Source organism: Capra hircus, chromosome 2 (assembly GCF_001704415.2).
Source record: "Capra hircus breed San Clemente chromosome 2, ASM170441v1, whole genome shotgun sequence".
In the NCBI taxonomy this organism is placed as follows: domain Eukaryota; kingdom Metazoa; phylum Chordata; class Mammalia; order Artiodactyla; family Bovidae; genus Capra; species Capra hircus.
In genome coordinates this window covers 59,640,990-59,666,357 of record NC_030809.1, presented here as the reverse complement: position 1 = coordinate 59,666,357, position 25,368 = coordinate 59,640,990, and the positions used below count along the sequence as shown (strand labels likewise).

General features: G+C 38.5%; 1 protein-coding gene across 1 annotated transcript in view; it reads left to right on the top strand.

Moving 5' to 3' along the window:
* The window catches only part of CNTNAP5 (contactin associated protein like 5), a 1,089,942-nt gene that overhangs the window by 513,260 nt on the left and 551,314 nt on the right, over nt 1–25,368 (top strand). The window contains exon 6 of the mRNA XM_018061606.1: nt 1,990–2,174. Coding sequence (XP_017917095.1) covers nt 1,990–2,174 — 185 coding nt within the window. The remainder of the gene's footprint in view (nt 1–1,989; nt 2,175–25,368) is intronic.

The following is a 25,368-nucleotide window of genomic DNA, read 5'->3' as shown; positions in this document are numbered from 1 at the left end:
GCCAGGCTCCTCTGTCCATGGGATTTTCCAGGCAAGAGTCCTGGAGTGGGGTGCCATTGCCTTCTCTGCCAAATTCCCATACAGCTGCCAAAATAACTTTCTTAACATGTTAGTCTGAGCCAGTAATCCCTGACTTATTAATTTGCCAGAGGCTCCCATTTCTTAAAGGTAAAACACAAGCTGTAAATCAGCTCACACTAGCAACTGATCCTAGATGGTAGCAGCCAACCCCACATGGTCATAGCACTCTGCTGCATGGAATCCCTCTGTGGGGTTCTCCTGAACCCCTAGTCTTGGCAGGTGCTTTTCCTGGTTAGGTAAAAATGCTCCTTGTTCTGGCCAAATTTCAGGCCTGGCCCCTCTCTATAATGTAACATCCACAGCTTCCTACCCTGCGTTTTCTTGGTTCCTTGTCTTAACTGCTGTTAATACAAGCAGCATGCTTTTCTTGTCAACTCACCTATTGTATCTCCATGTTAAAACCTTCAGAGAGGGAAGTGTGCCTTTTAATTCTTTATCTCCTGTGTACAGCATTTGTCACTGTAAGCAAGACAGATAGCTATCAGTACCATTTTATGGGTGGATTGATAGAAAACGGAAAGGAAGGAAGAAAGGAAGAGAGGGAGGAAGGAAGGAAGGGATGGAGGGAGAAGGAAGAAAAAGTATAAGATATAATAATGTATCTGCATAATTTGACACATTGTAAGAACTCAGAGGATGTGGAACAAATCAATATGTCATTGAACAAATCAATTAAAGTCAGCTATGAACTCATCAGCTCTTATTTTTCAATTACAATCAGTTAGATACCGTCCCCCCACCCCCATAGGAAGCAACAAAGTGTTATTTTGTGCAGGAAGCAGTGACTTGGGACCATAATGGAGGTGGGTGTGAGCAACCCACAGGGGAAATGGCAGCTTCTGCCCCCTGATTGCCACGCTGTAGAGCAGGCTGCTGCAGCTGTTCTACACATTTTGGGAGAGACAAGAGAGACATTTAGCTTTCAGTTACTAAGGGTACCAAATACATAAAATACTGAAATATTGGAAGATTTACATATAAGTAAAATTAGTTGCATTGAACTGTTCATTTTGCTAAGTTTGAGCCATTCTGTAGGAAAGGAAAAAAAAGTAAATCTCTAATCTTTTTGACAGAGGATACAGGCAGGAGCACCATAAAACTGGAGGAAAGATGAAGAGAAGGGGAACCAGAGGCACTTGATTGAAAAATGTACCTCTCACATCCTCCCAAGAGGTGTGTTCCAAACTCAGCTTGGGCTGAATGACCCATGCCACGATCAGAGTCAAAAATCTGACTGGATCTGAATTTGAGCCCTGGATACATATCTGCCTAGAAATGCTTAACCTCACCAGACCTCAGCTTCATAATTTGCTAAATGCAGATAATCATTTTGCCTTAGAACATAGAACTTGGAGATTATACAATCTGTACTTAAATGCCCTCGATGGAGTAGGAATTTGAAAATTGCAGCTAAAATGATCATTTTCTCTCCGTTGCCTTTGCCTACATATTTACCTAAGTCAGTGGGCCCACTGTCTTCCCTCTACTTGTCCAGCATTCACTCTTCTGCTAAAGTACAACTCAAGATTCACTTTTTCCTTTCAAGAGCCAGTCAAGTGCAAAGAATATGCATTGTTTCTAAATGTGATGAGTTCTATTTTCAATATTATGCATACAGCTATCAAGATCTGATTTCTCTTATTACGTAATTGCACCAGACCTAGAAACATGTTCTTTCATGTCTAAAAGGGAGTGTAGATGTCAGTTGATGGAGAACTTGGTCCTGGAATCTGTGGGGAAAAGTTGGTATTCCATCCCAAGCCCAGGACATTTCTGGGTCTGTAGAGAGAGAATCATCCTTTACTTTGGATAGAGAGAGTTGGCCTTGCATGCAGAATATTCTATTTATAGCACTGCAGGCTTCCCTGGGGGTACAGATGTCAGCTTTTCTTCTTGTTCCCTTCACAGATGACAGCAAACCTCGTCTCAGCAGCAGCCCACCCTCAGCCACCCTGGGGAGCCTACTGGATGACCAGCACTGGCACTCTGTCCTCCTGGAGCGAGTTGGCAAACACGTGAATTTCACTGTGGACAGGCACACACAGCACTTCCGCACCAAGGGCGAGGCAGATGCCCTGGACATTGACTATGAGGTGAGCTTTCTGTCCCTATAAACCCTTGAGCTTCTTGCTCAGGATCAGTAAGAAAATCAGTCAGCGAATGAGCAAGTGAGAAGATGTGGGACCTTGACATATCTTACGTTTGAGCATCTCCTCACCTCCATCTAAGTCTAGGTAGCTAACCATGAAGGAGCCCATGGAGAGAGCCTGAGCTGTGAGCCTGGAGAAAATATTTTGGCAAATATGGTGGTGACTCAGAAACTTACAAGGCAATCATGCAGTCATTATGAAAGATTCAGTTATATAAACTTATAATCCATCAAAGTATTTTTAAAAGGTACTAAATTCATTTATTCCCAATTACTTTAATATATCTATCTATTTCCATCTATCTATATGTATTTGAGGTTATTTACTTCTGTTGTATCTGTGTGGTAGAGATACAGTCTATTTGATTGCTACAGTGCCTCTCTTCCCAACTCCAAGTTGAGTGACATCCCTTTGATAGTTTGAAATTCATCATGGCGGGAATATTTATACCACAGATATTGGCAAGTCCTATAAATCAGGGGTTGATGTATCTCTTTGTTGATTCTCTAGACCAGAGATTGGAAAAACCACATCCTGCAGGGCAAGTTTGGCTTGAAGCCTGTTGCCTTCAGCCTGTCAAGTGTTGTTTAAAAAATTAAGAGAAAAAGAATAATATGTGACAGAGACTGTATGTGATTATGGATAAAATAGTTCAGTGAAAAATCAACAAAAGCAGTCTATAAAAATCAGTTGGTTTATGGAACTTATAATTTATTGTATATTTTATTATTATTTGTAAATTGTCTGCACAACACTCATATCAGTAAAATAACATAATATCTGAATGCATTCATGTTCCCACACACACATGCATGTACAGAGATGTGTGTGTGTGTGTGTGTATCTATGTGTATGTACTGTACCCTGAACAGCCAGATTTTGAACATTTATCAACACATCACATGAGGCAGAAGAGAATGACCTTTTGCAGAGTAGTGACATGGCCAGACTTATGTTTTAGAGGAGTCATTCTGAACGTTTGTTTCAGGGGCCAGTCCAATTAATATACCCTAGAAATTTGTTAGAAATGAAAGTATCCTAGTCTCATGCAAACCCACAGAATCAGAAACTCAGGAAAGATGGCCTCAATCATTCAGTCTTTAAAAATCCTCTAGGAGACTCTGATGCACCCTAATGTTTGAGAACAACTATTTTAGAGCCGTTACTCTGAAGGTAGCTCTGAAGTTACTCCGTAGCCTAGATCTGTCTGTAGGTGGATGGTTGCTGGACAGATGGTTGGAAACCCTGTTAGGAGACAATGTCAGTCGACAGCGGATATATACTAGAACAGTGGAGGTGGAGTTAAATGACTGAAACTTAGGATCTGACTTTTTTTTTTTTTTCCCCCATCACTATTATGAATTATAAGAAAGATCTCCTCTTTTGATCTTAACTTTGTTTAGCATACTGTTGATAAGTTATGCTATTCATTAACTTCAAAAAAATTTGTTACTCTTTGACTCAGGATGCAATATATCAGGTAGGTAGCTTTTGTTTTTGTTTTTTTAAGTTGCTGATAACTAGAAATCTATGACTATCAATTATTCTCCTTTGACAACATCATTTAAGTGATTGAAAACACAAAAAATACACATAATGTTGAAATTATCTTAAAGAGATCTTTTTTGAACTTGAGGACAACAAAAAAAAACACAAAATCAAGTTTCAGTAATTCCCCAAATACTTGACTTCTAATGGCCTGAGAGGTGATTCTAAAATTCACCCAGTTGCCCGATTTAACATTTATTTTCAGGTTAATCTCTACTTATCCGTGGTCTCCAATATAGAGAATCTGTATGAAATTACAGCATAGTAGCATTAAAGTGAATGTCAGTATTTATAAGAGAAATCCAATGATGTTGTTTAATTTATGAAATTGAAATAGATTTCTTCTAGAAATTCTTGAATTCTTTGGTACCTTGTAAAAAGTATTTGCTAGGGAAAAAACACCTTGAGCTATTTCTATGAGGCACCTCTGCTTCAGATAAGCCAAACCCCTTCCAAGGATGCAGCCAGTGTGCTCACATGAATATAAAAGAAGACAGACTGGCCATAATGATGACATTAGAATGGCTGCACTGGCTCAAGAGAGTTAGGTGTTGGAGAAGTCTCTGAGATAACTGGATCTATCCAGCCTTGAAGATTCACCTTCAAGGCTGTGTGGAGAGAAAGGAGCCTGTGTCGTAATCCCCACTTCACCCCTAAATAGTTGGAAAAAACCTGGAAAGTGAAAACTCTTAACTTTAGTTGCCCAGAAGCAATATGAGCATCATTATTGCTAAATAGGATATCTGAATAAGGTCTATTTTTGAAATTGAAGTAATACGTGATTTACAACTTTGTGTTACTTTCTGGTATACAGCAATGTGTTATAACATATTCATAAAATTCAGTTATAACATATTCATTTTCATATCCTTTTCCATTATGGTTTATTACAGGATATTGAATATAGTTTCAAGTGCTATACAGTAGGTCTTTGTTATTTATTTATTTTATATTTAGTGGTGTATATATTAATCCCAAATTCTTAATTTATCCCTTTTCCTCCTTTCCCTATTGGTAACCATGAGCTTGTTTTCTATGTCTGTGAGTCTGTTTCTGTTTTGTAAATAAGTTCTATTGCATCATAGTTTAGATTCCACATGTCTAAGTGATATCATAAGGTATTTGTCTTTGTCTTTTTAACATACCTCAGTTAGTATGATAATCCCTACGTTCATCCATGTTGCTGCAAATGGTATTATTTCATTCTTTTTTTATGGCTGAGTAATATTCATTGCATATATGTATCACAAAATGAACATTTAGGTTGCTTTCATGTTTTGGCTACTGTGAATAGTGCTGCAGTGAACATTGGAGTGAATGTATATTTTTGAACTATGGTTTTCCCCAGATATACTCCTAGGAAACTAAGATCATGTAATCTGGTCCCATCACTTCATGGGAAATAGATGGGGAAACAATGGAAACAGTGACAGACTTTATTTTGGGGGACTCAAAAATCACTGCAGATGCTGACTGAAGTCATAAAATTAAACAATGCTTGCTCCTTAGAATAAATATTATGACCAACCCAGACAGCATATTAAAAAACAGAGACATTACTTTGCCAACAAAGGTCTGTCTAGCCAAAGCTATGGTTTTTCCAGTAGTCATGTATGGATGTGAGAGTTGGACTGTGAAGAAAGCTGAGTGCTGAAGAATTGATGCTTTTGAACTGTGGTGTTGGGGAAGACTCTTGAGAGTCCTTTGGACTGCAAGGAAAATGAGTCCATCCTAAAGGAAATCAGTCCTGAATATTTATTGGAAGGACTGATGCTGAAGCTGAAACTCCAATATTTTAGCCACCTGATGTGAAGACCTGACTCACTGGAAAAGACCCTGATGCTGGGAAAGATTGAAGGCAGGAGAAGAAAAGAACGACAGAGGAAGGGATGGTTGGATGGCATCACTGTCGGGACATGAGTTCGAGTAAACTCTGGGAGTTAGTGATGGACAGGGAGGCCTGGCATGCTGCAGTCAATGGGGTTGCAAAGAGTCAGACACAGCTAAATGACTGAACTGAACTGATTCCTAGGAGTGGGATTGACGGATCATATGGTAGCTATATTTTTAACTTTTTAAGGAACCTCCATACTGTCTTCCATAGTGGCTACACCAATTTATGTTCCCATGACAGCATAAGAGGGTTCTCTTTTCTTCACATCCTCTCCAGTATTTGTCATTTGTATACTTTTTAATGACAGAGAATTTATGGTGTATTTTATAACAATGTTGTCTATTAATCAGAACTTAGGGAAAGACTAGAGATCTCTTCAAGAAAATTAGAGATACCAAAGGAACATTTCATACAAAGATGGGCTCGAAAAAGAACAAAAATGGTATGGGCCTAAGAGAAGCAGAAGCTATTAAGAAGAGATGGCAAGAATACACAGAAGACCTGTACAAAAAAGATCTTCACAACCCAGATAATCACTATGGTGTGATCGCTCACCTAGAGCCAGACATCCTGGAATGTGAAGTCAAGTGGGCCTTAGAAAGCATCACTATGCACAAAGCTAGTGTAGGTGATGGAATTCCAGTTGAGCTATTTCAAAACCTGAAAGATGATGCTGTGAAAGTGCTGACTCAATATGCCAGCAAATATGAAAAACTCAGCAGTGGCCACAGGACTGGAAAAGGTCAGTTTTCATTCTAATCCCAAAGAAAGGCAATGCCAAAGAATGCTCAAACTACCGCACAATTGCACTCCTCTCACATGCTAGTAAAGTATTGCTCAAAATTTTCCAAGCCAGGCTTCAGCAATACATGAACCGTGAAATTCCAGATGTTCAAGCTGGTTTTAGAAAAGGCAGAGGAACCAGAGATCAAATTGCCAACATCTGCTGGATCATGGAAAAAGCAAGAGAGTTCCAGAAAAACATCTATTTCTGCTTTATTGACTATGCCAAAGCCTTTGACTGTGTGGATCACAAAAAACTGTGGAAAATTCTGAAAGAGATGGGAATACCAGAGCACCTGACCTGCCTCTTGAGAAATCTGCATGCAGGTCAGGAAGCAACAGTTAGAACTGGACATGGAACAACAGACTGGTTCCAAATAGGAAAAGGAGTACGTCAAGGCTGTATATTGTCACCCTGCTTATTTAACATCTATGCAGAGTACATCATGAGAAACTCTGGGCTGGAAGAAGCACAAGCTGGAATCAAGATTGCCAGGAGAAATATCAATAACCTCAGATATGCAGATGACACCACCCTTATGGCAGAAAGTGAAGAGGAACTAAAAAGCCTCTTGATGAAAGTGAAAGAGGAGAGTGAAAAAGTTGGCTTAAAGCTCAACATTCAGAAAATGAAGATCATGGCATCTGGTCCCATCAGTTCATGGGAAATAGATGGGGAAACAGTGGAAACAGTGTCAGACTTTATTTTTGGGGGGCTACAAAATCACTGCAGATCATGATTGTAGCCATGAAATTAAAAGATGCTTACTCCTTGGAAGAAAAGTTATGACCAACCTAGACAGCATATTCAAAAGCAGAGATATTACTTTGCCAACAAAGGTCCATCTAGTCAAGGCTATGGTTTTTCCAGTGGTCATGTATGGATGTGAGAGTTGGACTGTGAAGTAAGCTGAGTGCCAAAGAACTGATGCTTTTGAACTGTGGTATTGGAGAAGACTCTTGAGAGTCCCTTGGACTGCAAGGAGGTCCAACCAGTCCATTATAAAGGAGATCAATCCTGGGTGTTCATTGGAAGGACTGATGCTGAAGCTGAAACTCCAATACTTTGGCCACCTCGTATGAAAAGTTGACTCATTAGAAAAGACTCTGATGCTGGGAGGGATTGAGGGCAGGAGGAGAAAGGAATGTCAGAGGATGAGATGGTTGGATGGCATCAAAGACTCGATGAACATGAGTTTGAATGAATTCCAGGAGTTGGTGATGGACAGGGAGGCCTGGCGTGCTGTGATTCATGGGGTCACAAAGAGTCAGACACGACTCAGTGACTGAAAGGTGCTGAACTGAACTGATGTTAGTTATATAACAGGATATCTGCTGTATGTGTTTGAGTCTTGCTAACACTGGTAGAAGAATGATTGAACTCAGATCCCTGAGTTCCAGTGACCCATTTTCAGTGTAAGCCCTACTTCTCCAGAGCTGTGCCCTATCAAATTCTTCATCAGGGACAATTACAGTCTACAAATCTATGTTCCTCTTCAAATTTTAGCATGATGTGTTAATATTTGGGAAGAAAATATGATAGCTTTCATTCCTCCATCTTAGATTATGTCAAGGATATCAGTCAAGTGACACAGGGCCTTTCTGTAAAGCATCGAGTAGGGAATTTGCCTCTATTACATGTATACGGTTGTCAGATTCTCCTCTCACTTGGAAGGCACACATAGACAGGGGCTCATAGAACCTTCTGCCAAAAGAATAAGCAGAAAGAACATAGATCCTTTACTTCTCACTGGAATGTTATCACAGCTCATACAGCCCATGTGATTTTTCTCCCAAATGCTTCTGAGACAAACCATAGCAATTAATTTTACTTTCAGCCTAGAGCACAAGGGTTTAAGAAAAGAGTTTTTTTTTTTTTTAGGATCTTAGTGAGATTCCATTTTTCTGAGAGTCTGTAACCTAAGAAGTCTTTTCTTATCAAAAGGACTAGTGATCCTTTTCTACATAGCCACCTTAACCGTACCAAAACTATTAAAAGCATATTTTTACATGTACTATGTATTATCACAACATAAATGATAAAAAAGAATTTTTAAAAATGAAAAGAATGTATTTCAATGACAATTCTTTGTTAAAGCTTCTTTAAGTCATCTAAGCACTTAAAAACACATTATCTACACATGTCTTCAAAAATAAGTTTTACTGAATTTGATAAAAAATGTGTGATACTACTTCTATAGTCAAAAGTTGTGGGAGATCTTTCCAAGTATGACATAAATTTTAAAACTCTGGAAATAAAACATATGAAAAATTTTACACATAAAATAATTTTTTAAAGCCACATGAACTTCCACTAAAAATATGATATAATGATATCATCCTCCCAAAAACTTGGAAAAGCATTTCAACATTTAATTAATGAATAAAAAGCCCCCACAAATAATTTTTAAAATAGTGACTCAATGGAATAAGAATATGAATATATAAAAAATATAGGCTGCTTTCAATTATATAAAATGATGCTCTGTCTTACTCATAAAAAGAAGGAACGCAAATTCATGCTAAAATGATATTTTAAACTTAGACTGCAGGGAACACAAACATTAAGTGTTGTCACAGAAATGAAGGCACCAGAATGATTTAATCCACTGTTTGTGGGAATATAATTAATATGATATCATAGAAAAGGCTTATTGTCAAAAATTTAACTGAGTGCCCTTCAATTCAGCACTTCTATTTCTAGGAATTTATCCTACAATTATAAGCAAATGTGTGCAATGGGTTATATGTCAGGAATAACAAAAAGTTGAAAATTCCCCCAAAAGTTCATCAGAAGAGTGTTAATTAAAAATTCCGGTAAGCTCTGTAGAGAAACAGCTCTGCCAGGGTGCCCCAGTGGTCTCACACTGTCCACTTGGAAAGCAGCCAAAGCCATGCAACACAGCTGATGTGGATCTTGGCAGGACACATTGGATCTTCCTGAGACACAAGAGGCTGGAGGCCTGCAATTACTGGTTCCAAGGCCATTGCCCACTTGTCTCTCTGCCTCATAGAAGTCTATTCTGATGCAATTTCTTCTCACTCTCTAGGATCTAAGGATGCTTGAGGCTTTCTGCTGTGCCCTTTTAGAATAGATTTGCATCACATAGAATTGCTTAGCTTGATGTTGAATCTGGCCTCTGTACATCCACACCAAATTAAATCTTGAAGACAAAAGAGGCTTGCTCTTTGGAAGGAAAGCTATGACAAAGCTATTAAAAAGCAGAGATACCACTTTGCTGGCAGAGGTCCATATAGTCAAAGCTGTGGTTTTTCCAGCAGTCATATAAGGATATGAGAGTTAGACCATGAGGATGGCTGAGCACTGAAGAATTGATACTTTCAAATCATGGTGCTGGAGAAGACTCAAGAGTCTCTTGGATTGCAAGGTGATCAAACCTGTCAATCCTAAAGGAAATCAACCCTGAATATTCATTGGAAAGACTATGTGAAGCTGAATCTCCAATACTTTCGCCACCTAATATGAAGAGCTAACTCACTGGAAAAGACTCTGATGCTGGGAAAGCTTAAAGGCAAAGGAGAAGGCGGTAGCATCACCAAGTCATGGACAGGAGTTTGAGCAAGCTCCAGGAGATGATGAAGGACAGGGAAACCTGGCATGCTGCGGTCCGTGGGGTCTCAAAGAGTCAGACATGACCGAGTGACTGAACAACCAACTCAGTGGACGTGAATTTGAGCAAACTCTGGGAGATAGTGGAGGACAGAGGAACCTGGCATGCTACAGTCGATGAGGCTGCAAAGAGGTGGACATGATTTAGTGACTGAACAACCAACTTGAGGAGGAACCTCAAGGCTGCACTAAGGTTTCTTGACTGCTCCTCCCTTATCTCTGCATCCTCTTCCTTCCCTGATTAACATCTGTTTGAACCTGCCCATTGGAACTTGGAACATAATGGAGGCTGAATGAAGCCTATTTCCTGTAATCAGGAAACTAGGAACCAAATAAAAAGTTCTGTTCTCAGAAGGCCCACAGTACCCTGCTAGTTTTAAGCTGAAGCCTACAGGTAGATCTATAGCAATGAAGACTGCCACAGCTCACACTGTGGTCATCTGCCATCACATTTAGTGTCATCAGTTTTGGTCTATGGGACTGGGAGCTTCACTGTTTGGCTCCTCTTCCTTTTACTGTCTGTGTAAGTCACATATCATCCAAATCTCACAGTGGCACCTTTTATCTATATGTGGATCCACCAGGCCTTTGCCTGGGGTTCACCTTGTTTTGTATGTGTGCTTGACAAACCCGTATGAAAGTATTATGCTTCGATTAAAAAGAATGAGGCAGCCCTCTATGTTCTGATGTGGAACCATCTCCACTATAGATAGTTCAGTGAAAAGGAAAATCAGTGTGCAGTGCAGTGTAAACAGTATCTGTGCTTAAAAAAATAGAAAAGAGTATGTAGACTTAAAAGTGCACAGATCCACAGAAATCTGTAAGGATACGGATAAGCAGATCAGAAGAACATGGGATCATCGAAGAAAAATGCTTCGTTCTTTGCTGTGTACTCTTCTGCAACTTTTTTCATTTTGTACCACTTGCAAAAACATATTTTAAGAAGAAACTGAGGCAATAGAATGAATGCATGACTTAAAAGGTAATCCACATGTGTACTTCTAAATTTGCATCCTCCAGTTTATTCTTATTCACGGTTTTTCTTCAAAAGCACCCATTGCTTATGTTATCAAGTTTATTTTTTAAAGTACTTTTGATTTACAGTGTTGTATTACTATCAAGTGTACAGCAAGTGATTCAGCTATACATATATGTATATATTTTTGAAGCTGAAAAATTTTATTTCATTTATGAATTTTTCATCACATTGTATATTTATTTTTTACTGAAATATAGGTGATGATCAGTGTTGTGCTAATTACTGCTTACAGCAAAGTGACACAGTTATGCATAATATATGTGTACATATATATTCTTTTTCAGATGTTTTCCCTTATAGGTTCTTATAAAATATTTAGTTACTTGTACTATACAGTAGGTCTTTGTTGGTTTTATATTATAAACAAATCTGGCTTATTTTTAACTCTCTAACTCTTCATACCCGAACTGGCCGTAGTACTTAAGCTCATCATAAGACTCAAGACTTTCTTTTTTTACGTTGTTTCTGTAATGTTGTGTCTGCTACATAACACACAATAAATATTTGTTAAGTAAATTTTAAAAGTTTATTTCTGTGAATTATAAAGATATCAACTAACACCTTAATTTTCTTCCCAAGAGAAGTTCCTAATGGTTCCTATACTCAGAGACCATCCCTTGCTGCCCTTACTTTAGAGTGACACCAGAGGACCTTTCCTAGAGCTCAGGCTTGATTAAAGTACTGGCCAGATTTAAAACAACTATTTATTTAGTGATCAGTAAATACAGAGAACAGGCTTGTGGATGCTGGGGGGAGGGAAGGAATCGGGTAGAGAAGGAGTAAGAGGTTGGGATTAGCAGATGCAAACTATTATATATAGAATGGATACACAACAAGGTCCTACCATACAGGGAGTTATGTTTAATATCCTATGATAAACCAGAATGGAAAATAATATGAAAAAGTATGCATGTAGACATATAGATATCTGAATCACTTTTCTGTATAGCAGAAATTAACATAAATCAGTTATACACTGATGAAAGAAAATAATAAACCAGATAAAAGCAAAAGAAACCAACAAAACAGAATAACTATAGAGCACCAGGAAAAGTGTTTGGTAGACCATATCATGTGGTAGTATAATTGTTATTAGTTCCTTTTTTTTGGAAATGCAGTTGTAAAGCTAAAGCAAAAAACTTGCATGCAGAAAAATAAATGGAAGAAAATAAAATAAGGAAAAGAAGTAGATGCAAGGTGGAAATAAGGGCAAAACAAGGGAAGAAAGCAATCAAGCTCCTATTTTGTGTGCCATTTTGTGATTTTTGTTCAGTCCCTCAAATAGCCTTGTGAGGGAGATTATTATGTTCTATATCACAGACATAAAAGACAAGAGTGACTAATGACCCTCCTGTTCCTATTTCTCAATAGCCATCCAGTAACAGAAACAGTAAAAACCCTGATGCTGGGAAAGATTGAGGGCAGGAGGAGAAGGGGGTGACTGAAGATGAGATGGTTAGATGGCATCACTGACTCAATGGACATGAGTTTGAGCAAACTCCCGGAGATAATGAGCGACAGGGAAGCCTGGCATGCTGCAGTCCATGGGCCTGCAAAGGATAGGACATGGTTTAGCAACTGACCAACAACAAGCAGAAACAGAGTTTAAGCCTAGATCTGCATAGATCACGAGAAGTCATCATGGTGACCAGCCTTTCTCTCTGAAGGAGGGACAATCCCTTAAGATCCAAGCATAGGCTTTGCTCCTTATCTTGGCCTCTGTACATAAACAAGACTTAAAAACACATTCCTTGGTGTCATTTTTCTTTCCAGTTCTAATTTAAGATTTTGTGATTTGTGAACTTGCTAATAGCATACTTCCCCAATTTTGTAACAGTAAGATACGTATATTGAAAAGCAAACTAACTGTGTTGAACATGATGAAGAGAATATTTCAATACCAGTACTATACCCTAAATAGTATTGTTTTTATTAACAGGAGCTAAAAGAACAAGTGATAAATTCCTTATCATGTTGTTTTAGCTTCTATTAGGGTTGTGGTAGTAGGTTTTAATGATCTAATAAGACATTTTGAGGCTGGCTGAACTTGGGCTAAATGATTGTCACCCTCAATAAAATATAAAATCAGCCAAGCCCCACTTGAATACTTTAGGGCCTAATGTGGGCCCATATACCATAGTTCTAAATGCTTCACGAGTTATAATAAGATGTTGAATAAAATCTGTTCTACTTTTTTCTTTGACAAATAAACCACATCCCACATATGCAGGATGTCCAAAGTGAAAATAGTTGTCCCTTGGTCACTCCTGGGACCCATGTGTGGGTCTATGGTTCACCCTTAGGAAGATGGACAAGGAGAACAGTTCAGGCCTTCCAAGCAGCTTCAGAACTGTTTAGGAGGAAAATTCTGGGTTGCTGGGTAGGAAGATAATGGTTTAGGACTGTGGTGACAGCTTCCTATAGTAATTTCCCCTTGATTTGCAAATACTGCCCCCATGAGGCAAAATGTGACGATGGTCAGAGGGGGTCCTCTAGGGTGTCAGTTCCACAGCAGGTACCCTTCTTGCCTGAGCAGATGCAGGGATAAAATGAACGTGAAGTTAGAATTTCCAATGAGCTCTTGTTTGAATACTGAGATACACATGATTTAACTCAATATCCAAATGTGTGAGTGTTCAATTGCTCAGTCATGTCCGACTCTTTGTCACCCCATGAACTGTGGCATGACAGGTTCCTCTGTCCATGGAATTTTCCAGGCAAGAATACTGGAGTGCATTGCCATTTCCTTCTCCAGGGGATCTTCCCGACTCAGGGACCAAACCTGAGTCTATTGTTTCTCCTGCAATGGCAGGTGGATAATTTATAATATCCTAATAACCTAAAGTAAAAATTTTGTAAACCCATTCAGACAAAAATAAATAAATATGTGTTGAGCAAATCAGGCTGTGTCAAACTCTATCTGTAAAAATACACATTAATAGAAGGGAAGGCTAGACTAGCAATGGACTAGATTTGGGTCAAGAGCAGCACTCACAGTAATACTTAGAAAGATTTTCTGAATCTAGCCCCTGCTGAAAACTTGCTAGGAGATGGAGAGCATAGGGTGGCTCTGGTAGGGAAAATAGGAGGGGCTGATTATCTTTTCAGAAGATATTGGGGATTTCTGCTGCTATACTTGTCCATCTCTTCTTTTCTTCCCCTTGGACGGGAATGCAGAAGGCTCACCAAGTATGTGCCAATCTGCCTAGGATATGGGCACACTGAGTCAGTGAGCCTCGGACTTTTAGTTTAAAAAATGAGAAGCTTTCAGGCCAACCAGACCAGTTGTTCAACATGTCCTGGTGATGATTCACAGCATGGGTTCCTCGATGGACCAGAAATAGAAGTTGCTGGCGGGAGCCATGTATATAATGGTGAAGAGATGGAACTCCAGATGGAAGGATTGGATGGGTTGACTAAGACCTCGGTCAAGCTGCTAAACCTCTGTATGCTATCATTTTCTTTAGCTTTCAAGTGGAGCAAAGAGCAATATCTAACTTAACAGCTGGAGAAAAAAATAGTGAAAGCAAACTCTAAGCATCAGTTCAGTTCAGTCACTCAGTTGTGTCTGACTCTTTGTGACTCCATGGACTGCAGCTTGCCAGGCTTCCCTGTCCATCACCAACTCCTGAAGCTTACTCAAACTCATGTCCATAAAGTTGGTGATGCCATCCAAACATCTCACCCTCTGTCATTTCCTTCTCCTCCTGCCTTCAATCTTTCCTAGCATCAGGGTCTTTTTCAATGAGTTAGTTCTTCACATCAGGTGGCCAAAATATTGGAATTTCAGCTTCAGCATTCATCCTTCCAGTGAATATTCAGGATTGATTTCCTTAAGGATGGACTGGTTGGATCTCCTTGCAGTCCAACTCTAAGCCTAGGGCCCAATATATGAAACGAGTCAGTAAATGAGACTATTTTTTTTTTTTTAACTGAAACATAGTTGATTTACAATACTGTGTTAATTACTGCTGTACAACAAAGTGATTCAGTTATACACACACATATATATATATTCTTTTTTAATATTCTTTTCCATTATGGTTTATTTTAGGATACCAAATGTAGTTCATTGTGCTATAGAATAGGACCTTGTTTTTTTACGCATTTACCCATGTGATAGTTTGTGTCTGCTAACCCCCACCTCCCACTCCAACCCTCCCCCAGACCCTCCCCCTTGGAAGCCACAAGTCTGTTCTCTGTGTCTTTGGAGTCTGTTTCTGTTTCACAGATGGTTCATTTGTGTCATATTTTAGATTCCACATATATGTGATATCATACGGTATTTGTCTTTTTCCTTCTGACTTAATATGATAATCTTTAGTTGCATCATTGTGGCTGCAAATGCCAATGCCTAGTTCTTTTTTATGGGTTAGTAGTATTCTGCTGGATATCACAGAATACTTTATACAGATATATATCACATATATATACATATATATATCACATCTTTATTTATTCATCCATTGATAAAGTTGCTTCCACATCTTAGCTATTGTGAATAGTGCCACTATGAAAATTGGGATGCCTGTTCCTTTTCGCATTATAGTTTTCTCTGAATATATGTCCTAGAGGAGGATACCTTGGTCATATGGAAACTCTGTTTTTAGTTTTTTAAGGACTCCCCATACTATTCTCCATAATGGCTGCAGGGTTCCCTTTTCTCCACATCCCCTCTAGCATTTATTACTTGTAGACATTTTGATCTTAGCCATCCTGACTGATGTGAATGGATGCCTCACTGTAGTTTTGATTAGCATTTCTCTAATTATCAGTGATATAGAGCATATTTCCATGTGCCTATTCAAATACCACTATTGTTATTTCTTAAAAAAAAAAATGTTTTCCAAGAGAGATGCTGAAGGCAGATTCAACTAAAGTGTTAAGGGGAAACAGCTGAATTTTGGTCAGGAGCCAAAGCCAGCATGAAGGTGGGTAACTGGAATCTGGAACACAGGCAGGAAGTGTGACCATGAATGACATGCTTTATGTAAATAAGGAGGGCTTTCAGGATCAATGTTTCCTTCTATTCAACACTGGGCTGCGTCTGGGTCAGATATGACTATTTTTCATTCCTTACCAAAACAAAAATGGACAATTGTACCTTGCTGAAATAATTTGTGAAACAGTAGGTTACATATGGAAGCAATAAAGAACTGAAAATGTTACCAATCACCTCCTCTTAAAGTAGGGACAAAACTAAGAGACCATTAGCACTACAGCCCTTCAAAAGTAAATAAAGATCAGAAGTTCCAAAGAAGTTCCCACCTGAGCCATTGATCAAATCAGACAGTAGAGCAGAAGCCACAGAATGGTCACACTGGAAAAGATTTGGATCCCATGGACAGAGAAGCCTGGTAGATTACAGTCCATGGGGTTGCAAAGAGTTGGACACGACTGAGCAACTTCACTTTCACTTCCTTTCATCTCATTTGGCCCATTTGGCATTTTTCTAACTATTTGAATTCCGGCCAATGCTTAAAAATCAAGAGATACCACAAGAAAATTGGGTTCTCTAGTCTCTTTTGAAATGGCAAAAATTCATGCACCTTTGACAACCTTCCTCCAGAAGGGCCATGATCTCTATGTTTAACAAACACTAAGCCAGTGCAAGTTTTAAAGCACGAAAAAAAAAAAAAAAAGACAGCTGTTTGGTTTCTTTTTCACAGACATTTCATTACAAAATAGGCTATCAGAACAAAAGTGAGACAAATATTCACTAATGAGAAACTTCAAATGTATCAGAAATCCAAGTCTGACAGAAAAAGGAATCTTTAGAACAAGAAGACTCTCAAATTCAAACAGAGCCAGAGGAAAAAAAAAACAGTAAAGAGGAAGGAACTCATTGCTAGAGAAGTAACATCAAAGATGGTAAAAGAGACAAGCAAATGCCAGACAAAAGAAGAAGAATGAGTCAAAGAAAGACAGCGTAGCAGTTTCTGGGGCCTCATACATTTAACATCAAAGCAAGCTTTCTCCTGAGATTCAACCAGTTGGAGCCCACCTGTGACATCAGAAAACTCATCAGGTTTCCAGATGGACCAAGACATTCAGACTGTAAGTGAAACTTTACAATCTAACACCTAGTTTTCTTGACCACTAAGAACAATAAAAGGCTCAACATCCAATTTTCCAAGCACAAACAAAGAAATGAAAGCAGTCACATTGACAAAAAGGACAATAAGGTAAAACAATTTTAGAAGTAAATTGCTAGTGTTCTCTTTTGTATGAAAACAAATATTTGCTAAATCTCTTATGTTTGAATTATATCTCTTGCATTAAATATTCAAAAATAGACAAGATGTGTTCCATGTCCTTGAGAAACTTTTTTTTTTAGAGGATATACCAAAATGCTCAACAAATATTTATTTGGTGTCTATTATATATCAGACTTCATTTTAAGTGCTTGGAATATGCTAATGAAAAGAACAAACACCTACCCTTGTGATGCTTGAGTTTTAGCAGGAGAGACAATCTATAAGCAATACCCATAAAAAGTTAATGAATTACACAGTAAGAAAGAAGATAACAAAGACTATGGAAACAATAACAAAAATTGATGTTGGTAATGGGGTTGGGAGTTCAAAGATTAGGAAAACAGTTTGCAATGTTAAACATATTAATTGTAGCTTAGCTGGTAAAGAATCTGCCTGCAATGCAGAAGACCTGGGTTCTATCCCTGGAGAAGGGAAAGGCTACCCACTCCAGTATTCTGGCCTGAAGAATTCCATGGACTGTATAATCCATAGGGTCCAAAGAGCTGGACATGACTGAGAGACTTTCACTTTCATTTTCAGGGATTGTTGAGATAATGTCATTTAAGCCAGGACTTAACGACAACAAGAAAAAAAGTGAATTTGACATATTGCTATCTGGAAAGAACTAGCTCAGGGCATCTGGTTCCTTTACAGTATCACAACTATTCTGTGTTATAGGAGCCCATGTTGTAGAGGAAGCTGTATTTGCAGCTTTCTGACATATATACTGAAAGCCTTCCTCCTTCCTACAAATGAGTGTCCTGAAATACTCAATACGATCAATATCTTCCCCTCTGACCCTCATGATGAAATATGCTCAAGTCTGAATGGAAAGGCAAAATCATATCAAGTTCACCCTAAACAGTCAAAACGGTGAATGAAGACGTTTGTACCATACAACAAGGGTTGGCTTAAAAACAAAGATTAATTCGAGGAGACTCAAGTTTGAAGAAGTGTGTGTGTGCTCAGTTGTGTCCAGCTCTCAGTCATGCCAGCTCCTCTGACCGTGGGAATTTTACATGGGCAATTATAAACAAAATGGTGATATATTTGTGAGACAGTAGGAAGAATATACAACACAGCCACTGAAATAACTGAGAAAAGCTCCATCATTCTAGGATAGATATCTAGGAAATCAAATGAACAAAAGTAAACAATATTTTAAGGATGCTGACTGAATTAGAAGAATGCTGAAGACAGTGAGGCTGAAATGTGCCTCCTACCCAAAGAAAAGGTGACACACATTTCACATTCAAGTGTGCAGTGACTAGTTTTCCTAAAAAAAAAAAAAAAAGAAAAGAAAATAGATACTGATCAGCTAGTTCTAGCAAGTTCCCTTTCTTTCTTTTGTTCCCCCTTTCAAATGAATATGAAACTATAAATGATCAAAGGTCCTTTTCAAAGACAGACACAACATATCTAGTTCCAGTGTTCTGAAAATCTAAAAACCAGAAGGAAACTTCTATAGGATTTAAGAGAGAAGTTACTTAGTTTAATTGTTGTGGAAGTAAAATATCCATATACATTATTTCAAGCTTCAGACTGTAAAAAATTAGCAAAGTTAGTATCCATATAGCTTTTATTCAGAAATTGTTGAAGATAAAGGTGCAAAATACCATTTTGGAAGAACCTCTTAATTGAAATGTTACTGCTGGGAAGAACAGTTCTGCAAACAGCAAAGGTAATATGCCAAGAATCCTTCAGAAGACCTCAGGGTAGGAAATCTTATTGTTGTTGTTGTTGTTTTTTCTTTTTTTGAAGTATAGTTGAGTTTTAGTGTGTTAATTTCAGAAGTACAGCAAAATTTTATATGTGTGTGTGTGTGTGTGTGTGTGGGTGTGCATACTCTTTTTCAGAATTCTTTTCCAGATTACTTTCTATTGTTGGTTATTACATATTGAATACAGTTCCTCATGCTGTATAGTAAGTGCTTGACCCTTGACAGGAAATCTTTTAATTCTCACATTAATTCAATCAAGCTATGTTGTTTATATGAGATCAGTATTATCATTATCCTCATTTTATGTAAAAGGAAAATTCATCTCATAACAGTTAGGTATTTTGCCCAAGGTCCTATAGAAAGTACTAGAAAGATCTGGGTTTATTTCCAGCAAGAGAAGCTCCAAAGACAGTGATTTTAACCACTTCCCTGTGAAAGCTGATGATAGATGCTAATACAAATTTATGCCATTTGTAACAAGTTGCCATAAAATAGAATTTCCTTTAAAAAGTGTTTCAAAGTGGAAAAATTTATGGGCAGATTAATTAATAATAGTAATAATAGCTTCACAGTGTGATAAGTCACTTTAATGGTGTCTGACTCTTGCTACCCTGTGGACTGTAGCCCGCCAGGCTCTTCTATTCATGAGATTTTCCAGGCAAAACTACTGGAGTAGGTTGCGATGCCCTCCTCCAAGGGATGCTCTTGACCCAGGGATAGAATCCGCATCTCCTGTCTCCTGCACTGGCAGGCGGGCTTGTTGCCACTAGCACCGTCCGTGAAGTCCTCAGATGTTTTTGTTGCTGTTTTGTTTTGTTTTTAATAGCTTTACCAATACTTTTTCCTGGTGCTTGTAACTCTTGATATTCAGCAAACTCTACTTGTGCTTGAGTTATTGGTGAAATAGTTTTAATACTGATTACAGAGTATCATCCTGTAAATTCATTTCATCACACTCCTCCAGGGGATCACCTCCAGGGGGCCTTCCCCACCCTAGATTGAACCACTGTCTCTTATCGCTTCATATGTTGGCAGGCAGGTTCTTTAGCACTGGTGCCACCTGGGAAGCCCATGACAATAGCTTTGGTAATCAAAATGCAAAGTAGGTAGGGATTGAAATAAAAAAAAATCTGGGCTTCCTAGACAATAATCCAAAACTATAGTCTAAAAAGTTAGATAATCATCAGTCAGTGAGTTCAGGCGCTCAGTCGTGTCCAACTCTTTGCGGCCCCATGAACCACAGCATGCCAGGCCTCTCTGTCCATCACCAACTCCCGGAGTCTACCCAAACCCATGTCCATTGAGTTGGTGATGCCATCCAACCATCTCATTCTCTGCGTCCCCTTCTCCTCCTGCCCTCAACCTTTCCTAGCATCAGGGTCTTTCCAAATAAGTCAGCTCTTTGCATCAGGTGGTCAAAGTATGAGTTTCAGTTTCAACATCAGTCTTTCCGATGAACACCCAGGACTGATCTCATTTAGGATGGACTGGTTGGATCTCCTTGCAGTCCAAGGAACTCTCAAGCGTCTTCTCCAACACCACAGTTCAAAAGCATCAAATCTTTGGTGCTGAGCTTTCTTTATAGTCCAACTCTTACATTCATACTTGACTAATGGAAAAAACCATAGCTTTGACTAGACAGACCTCTGTTGGCAAAGTAATATCTCTGCTTTTTAATATACTGTCTAGGTTGGTCATAGCTTTTCTTCCAAGGGGCAAGCATCTTTTAATTTCATGGCTGCAATCACCATCTGTAGTGAATTTGGAGCAAAGAAAAATAAAGTCTGACACTCTTTCCACTGTTTCCCCATCTATTTGCCATGAAGTGATGGGACCAGATGCCATGATCTTCATTTTCTGAATGTTGAGCTTTAAGCCAACTTTTTCACTCTCTTCTTTCACTTTCATCAAGAGGCTCTTTAGTTCTTCTTCACTTTCTGCCATAAAGGTGGTATCATCTGCATATCTGAAGTTATTGATATTTCTCCCGGCAATCTTGATTCCAGTTTGTGCTTCTTCCAGCCCAACATTTCTCATGATGTTGCAGAGTGACAATACACAGCCTTGACGTACTCCTTTTCCTATCTGGAACCAGTCTGTTGGTCCATGTCCTGTTCTAACTGTTGCTTCCTGACCTGCATATAGGTTTCTCAAAAGGCAGGTCAGGTGCTCTGGTATTCCCAACTCTTTCAGAATTTTCCACAGTTTATTGTGATCCACACAGTCAAAGGCTTTGGCATAGTCAATAAAGCAGAAATAGATTTTTTTCTGGAACTCTCTTGCTTTTTCGATGATCAAGCAGATGTTGGCAATTTGATCTCTGGTTCCTCTGCTTTTCCTAAAACCAGCTTGAACATCTGGTAGTTCATGGTTCACATATTGCTGATGCCTGGCTTGGAGAATTTTAAGCATCAATTTACTAGCATGTGAGATGAGTGCAATTATGCAGTAGTTTGAGCATTCTTTGGCATTGCCTTTCTTTGTGATTGGAATGAAAACTGACCTTTTCCAGTACCATAGCCACTGCTGAGTTTTCCATATTTGCTGGCATACTGAATGCAGAACTTTCATAGCATCATCTTCTAGTTTTTGAAATAGCTCAACTAAAATTCCATCACCAAAACTAGCATTGTTCATAGTGATGCTTCCTAAGACCTGCTTGACTTCAGATTCCAGGATGTCTGGCTCTAGGTGAGTGATCACACCATAGTGATTATCTGGGTCGTGACGATCTTTTTTGTACAGTTCTTCTGTGTATTCTTGCCACCTCTTCTTAATATCTTCTGCTTCTGTTAGGTCCCTACCATTTCTGTCCTTTATTGAGCCCATCTTCGCATGAAATGTTCCCTTGGTATCTCTAATTTTCCTGAAGAGAAAATTAGTCTAGTCTAATTTTCCATTCTAGTCTTTCCCATTCTATTGTTTTTTCCTCTATTTCTTTGCTTTAATTGCTGAGGAAGGCTTTCTTATCTCTCCTTGCTAGTCTTTGGAACTCTACATTCAAATAGGTTTATCTTTCCTTTTCTCTTTTGCTTTTCACTTCCCTTCTTTTCACAGCTATTTGTAAGGCCTCTTCAGACAGACATTTTGCTTTTTTGCATTTCTTTTTCTTGGGGATGCTTTTGATTCCCATCTCCTGTACAATGTCACGAACTTCCGTCCATAGTTCTTCAGTCAGGCTCTCTATCAGATCTAGTCCCTTAAATCTATTTCTCACTTCCACTGTATAGTCATAAGGGATTTGATTTATGTCATACCTGAATGGTCTAGTGGTTTTCTCCACGTTCTTTAATTTCAGTCTGAATTTAGCAATAAGGAGTTCATGATATAAGCCATAGTCAGCTCCCGGTCTTGCTTTTGCTGACTGTATAGAGCTTCTCCATCTTTGGCTGCAAAGAACATAATCAATCTGATTTTGATGTTGACCACCTGGTGATATCCATGTGTAGAATCTTCTCTTGTGTTGTAGGAAGAGGGTGTTTGCTATGACCAGTGTGTTTTCTTGGCAGAATTCTATTGACCTTCGCCCTGCTTCATTCTGTGTTCCAAGGTCAAATTTGCCTGTTACCCCAGGTGTTTCTTGACTTCCTACTTTTGCATTCCAGTCCCCTATAATGAAAAGGACATCTTTTTTGGGTGTTAGTTCTAGAAGGTCTTGTAGGTCTTCATAGAACTGTTCAACTTCAGCTTCTTCAGTGTTACTGTTTGGGGCATATACTTGGATTATCGTGATAGTGAATGGTTTGCCTTGGAAACTAACAGAGATCATTCTGTCGTTTTTGTAATTGTATCCATGTACTAGGGATTATTTTCTAAGTCAAGTTTTTAAAAAACCTAAATGTTACACTGTCTACATAGCAAAAATCATGAAAGAGGACATAATCAAAAATTAATAAAAACAATAGAATAAAGCAAAAATGATCATCCTTATGGTTGTAGTTCAGCTCAGTTCAGTCGCTCAGTCCTTTCTGACTCTTTGCGACCCCATGAATCGCAGCACGCCAGGCATCCTTGTCCATCACCAACTCCCAGAGTTCACTCAGACTCACGTCCATTGAGTCATTGATGCCATCCAGCCATCTCATCCTCTGTCATCCCCTTCTCTTCCTGCCCCCAATCCCTCTCAGCATCAGAGTATTTTCCAATGAGTCAACTCTTCGCATGAGGTTGCCAAAGTTGTAGTAATACAGTTAAATTTTTTCTAAACTTCCTCAGGTGGTTAATAGTCTCACATTTCCTTAATAAACAAACACCAGACATGTGTGGTTTGCGATTAACACTCTTATCGCAGAAAACACCAAAATGATTATTTTTTAAAAGTTGGAATTGGGGACAAAGACACATCAATTAAATTTATGCAAACTTAAAGCTGAGATAGAAAAATTAGTATCGTTGAAAATAAAAATTAAGATTAAAACTATAAAAGCTGTTGTAAAAATTGCCTGGGGGCTTCCTTGATGGCTCAGTGGTAAGGAGTCCACCTGACAATGTAGGATTAATCCTGGATCAGGAAGATACCCTGGAGAAAGAAATGGCAATCCTCTCCATAGTATTATTGCTTGGAGAACACCATGGGCAGAGGAGCCTGGTGGGCTACTGTCCATGGGGTCACAAAGAGTAAGATATGATTGAGCGACTAAATAACTACAACAAGTACTAATTTTTGTGGTCCTTAATTTAAAATGCCTATAAGGAATAGATATGTATGTATATTAAATAGTCAATCAAATGCCAAAAAAAAAAAAAAGCTTATTTCTAGCAATTAGATGTTGAGTGACACTGTCCTGATGTGAGTTGCATGTTTTCTAGGATTCAGGGATCAGGAGCCAGGCTAAAGGAAGTGGTCATTGCTTTTCTAGTTCAGTTTGCTAGATGAGTCATCTAATAGGCAGAGTTTAAGGAGAAAAGCTAGTGTTCAGAATTTGAGTGAAACTAAGATGCCAGCTGAGCTAAGCAGGAGAACAGTTTAAAAATGATCAATTTTCATTTTTTTTGCAAATAATTGCTAAAATCATTTGACCCTCCCTGGTCATGCACAGCAGTGATCTTAGTCTGGATGACTTGCTGAAAAAAAACATAGTTTAAAGCAAGATTTTGATTTTTGTTCTTGCAATTTTAATAAATCAGATAAAGTTATAAATGCAAATGATTTAAGGGATATGACTTGTAGTATACAATTAAAAGTACACAAGTATAGCTTACAAATCTTTATGAACTATTTAGAAAAATTACTATTAGAGACATAGGAAAGAAAATCAGTAATATATGAAGCACGATTTTCCATTCTAACTTATCTGATAATGAACTAAATCTATAATTCAATAGTATAATTATAATCTCAAATTCTCAACTACTCGAAAAATTTAAAATATAAAAGGTTTAAAATTTACATTCACACTGAGACATGCAGAAATACAATTTTGCTTCTTTCCCCACATGAATTTAATATATTCACCAGTCCCTGATTCCTCTGTAGCAGAAAAATCTAACCTTGATGATAGGTTAGATGATAGGTTAGAATGTTAGTGCCTATTTAAAATTTAGTTAGTGCCCTAAAATTCACTGCACTATTCTGTATGTGCTGAGTTATATGGGGCTTCTTCTTGCTCCTTCTTTTCATTTCCATGTGCTTATCACTGACTGGGGGCTTGCAGATAACCTTGCATGGGTATAAAGTGTCTGCTTCGGTAGCCATTGTCCTTGGTACCTGTGATGGCTTCAGGCTGTGGGGTCTAGTCATCTGAACATTTGGACCTCCAAATCAGCTAGTAGGACTTTACACACTCACTGAAGACCTCAGTCCATCCATATTCCCCGTGCTGCTTTCATGGCCCGGGGGGCCTCAGCAGTCTACCTCATACAGTGCCCCAGTGATCAGGCCATTAAGACCCCATCCTCAGAAACCTCTTTGCTGCTACTTCTTATAGCTGTTGCTAACCTGTCTTTCTTGCAGCTAAGTTTCACTCTGAGGCCATGATAAATCTGAAGCATTTTTAACAGGCTTACAGGCATCACTGTTGTAGGAATCAGGGGAGAAATAACTCCTTGCATTTTCCAAAATCTGTCTTGTGACCTTCATCCACATTCACTCCATTCACTCATCAGGTTTCAGTCTCCCAGAGAGAAGCAAAGAGAGAGGTCCCACAGTATGTAATCTATGGTACTTTTGTTTCCACTGATTTTTTCCTAATATCTTCCACCCAGACTAGAAAGAGTTTTCTTTCCTTGATGAAATGGGAAATTACAATTTTGTAATATATACTCT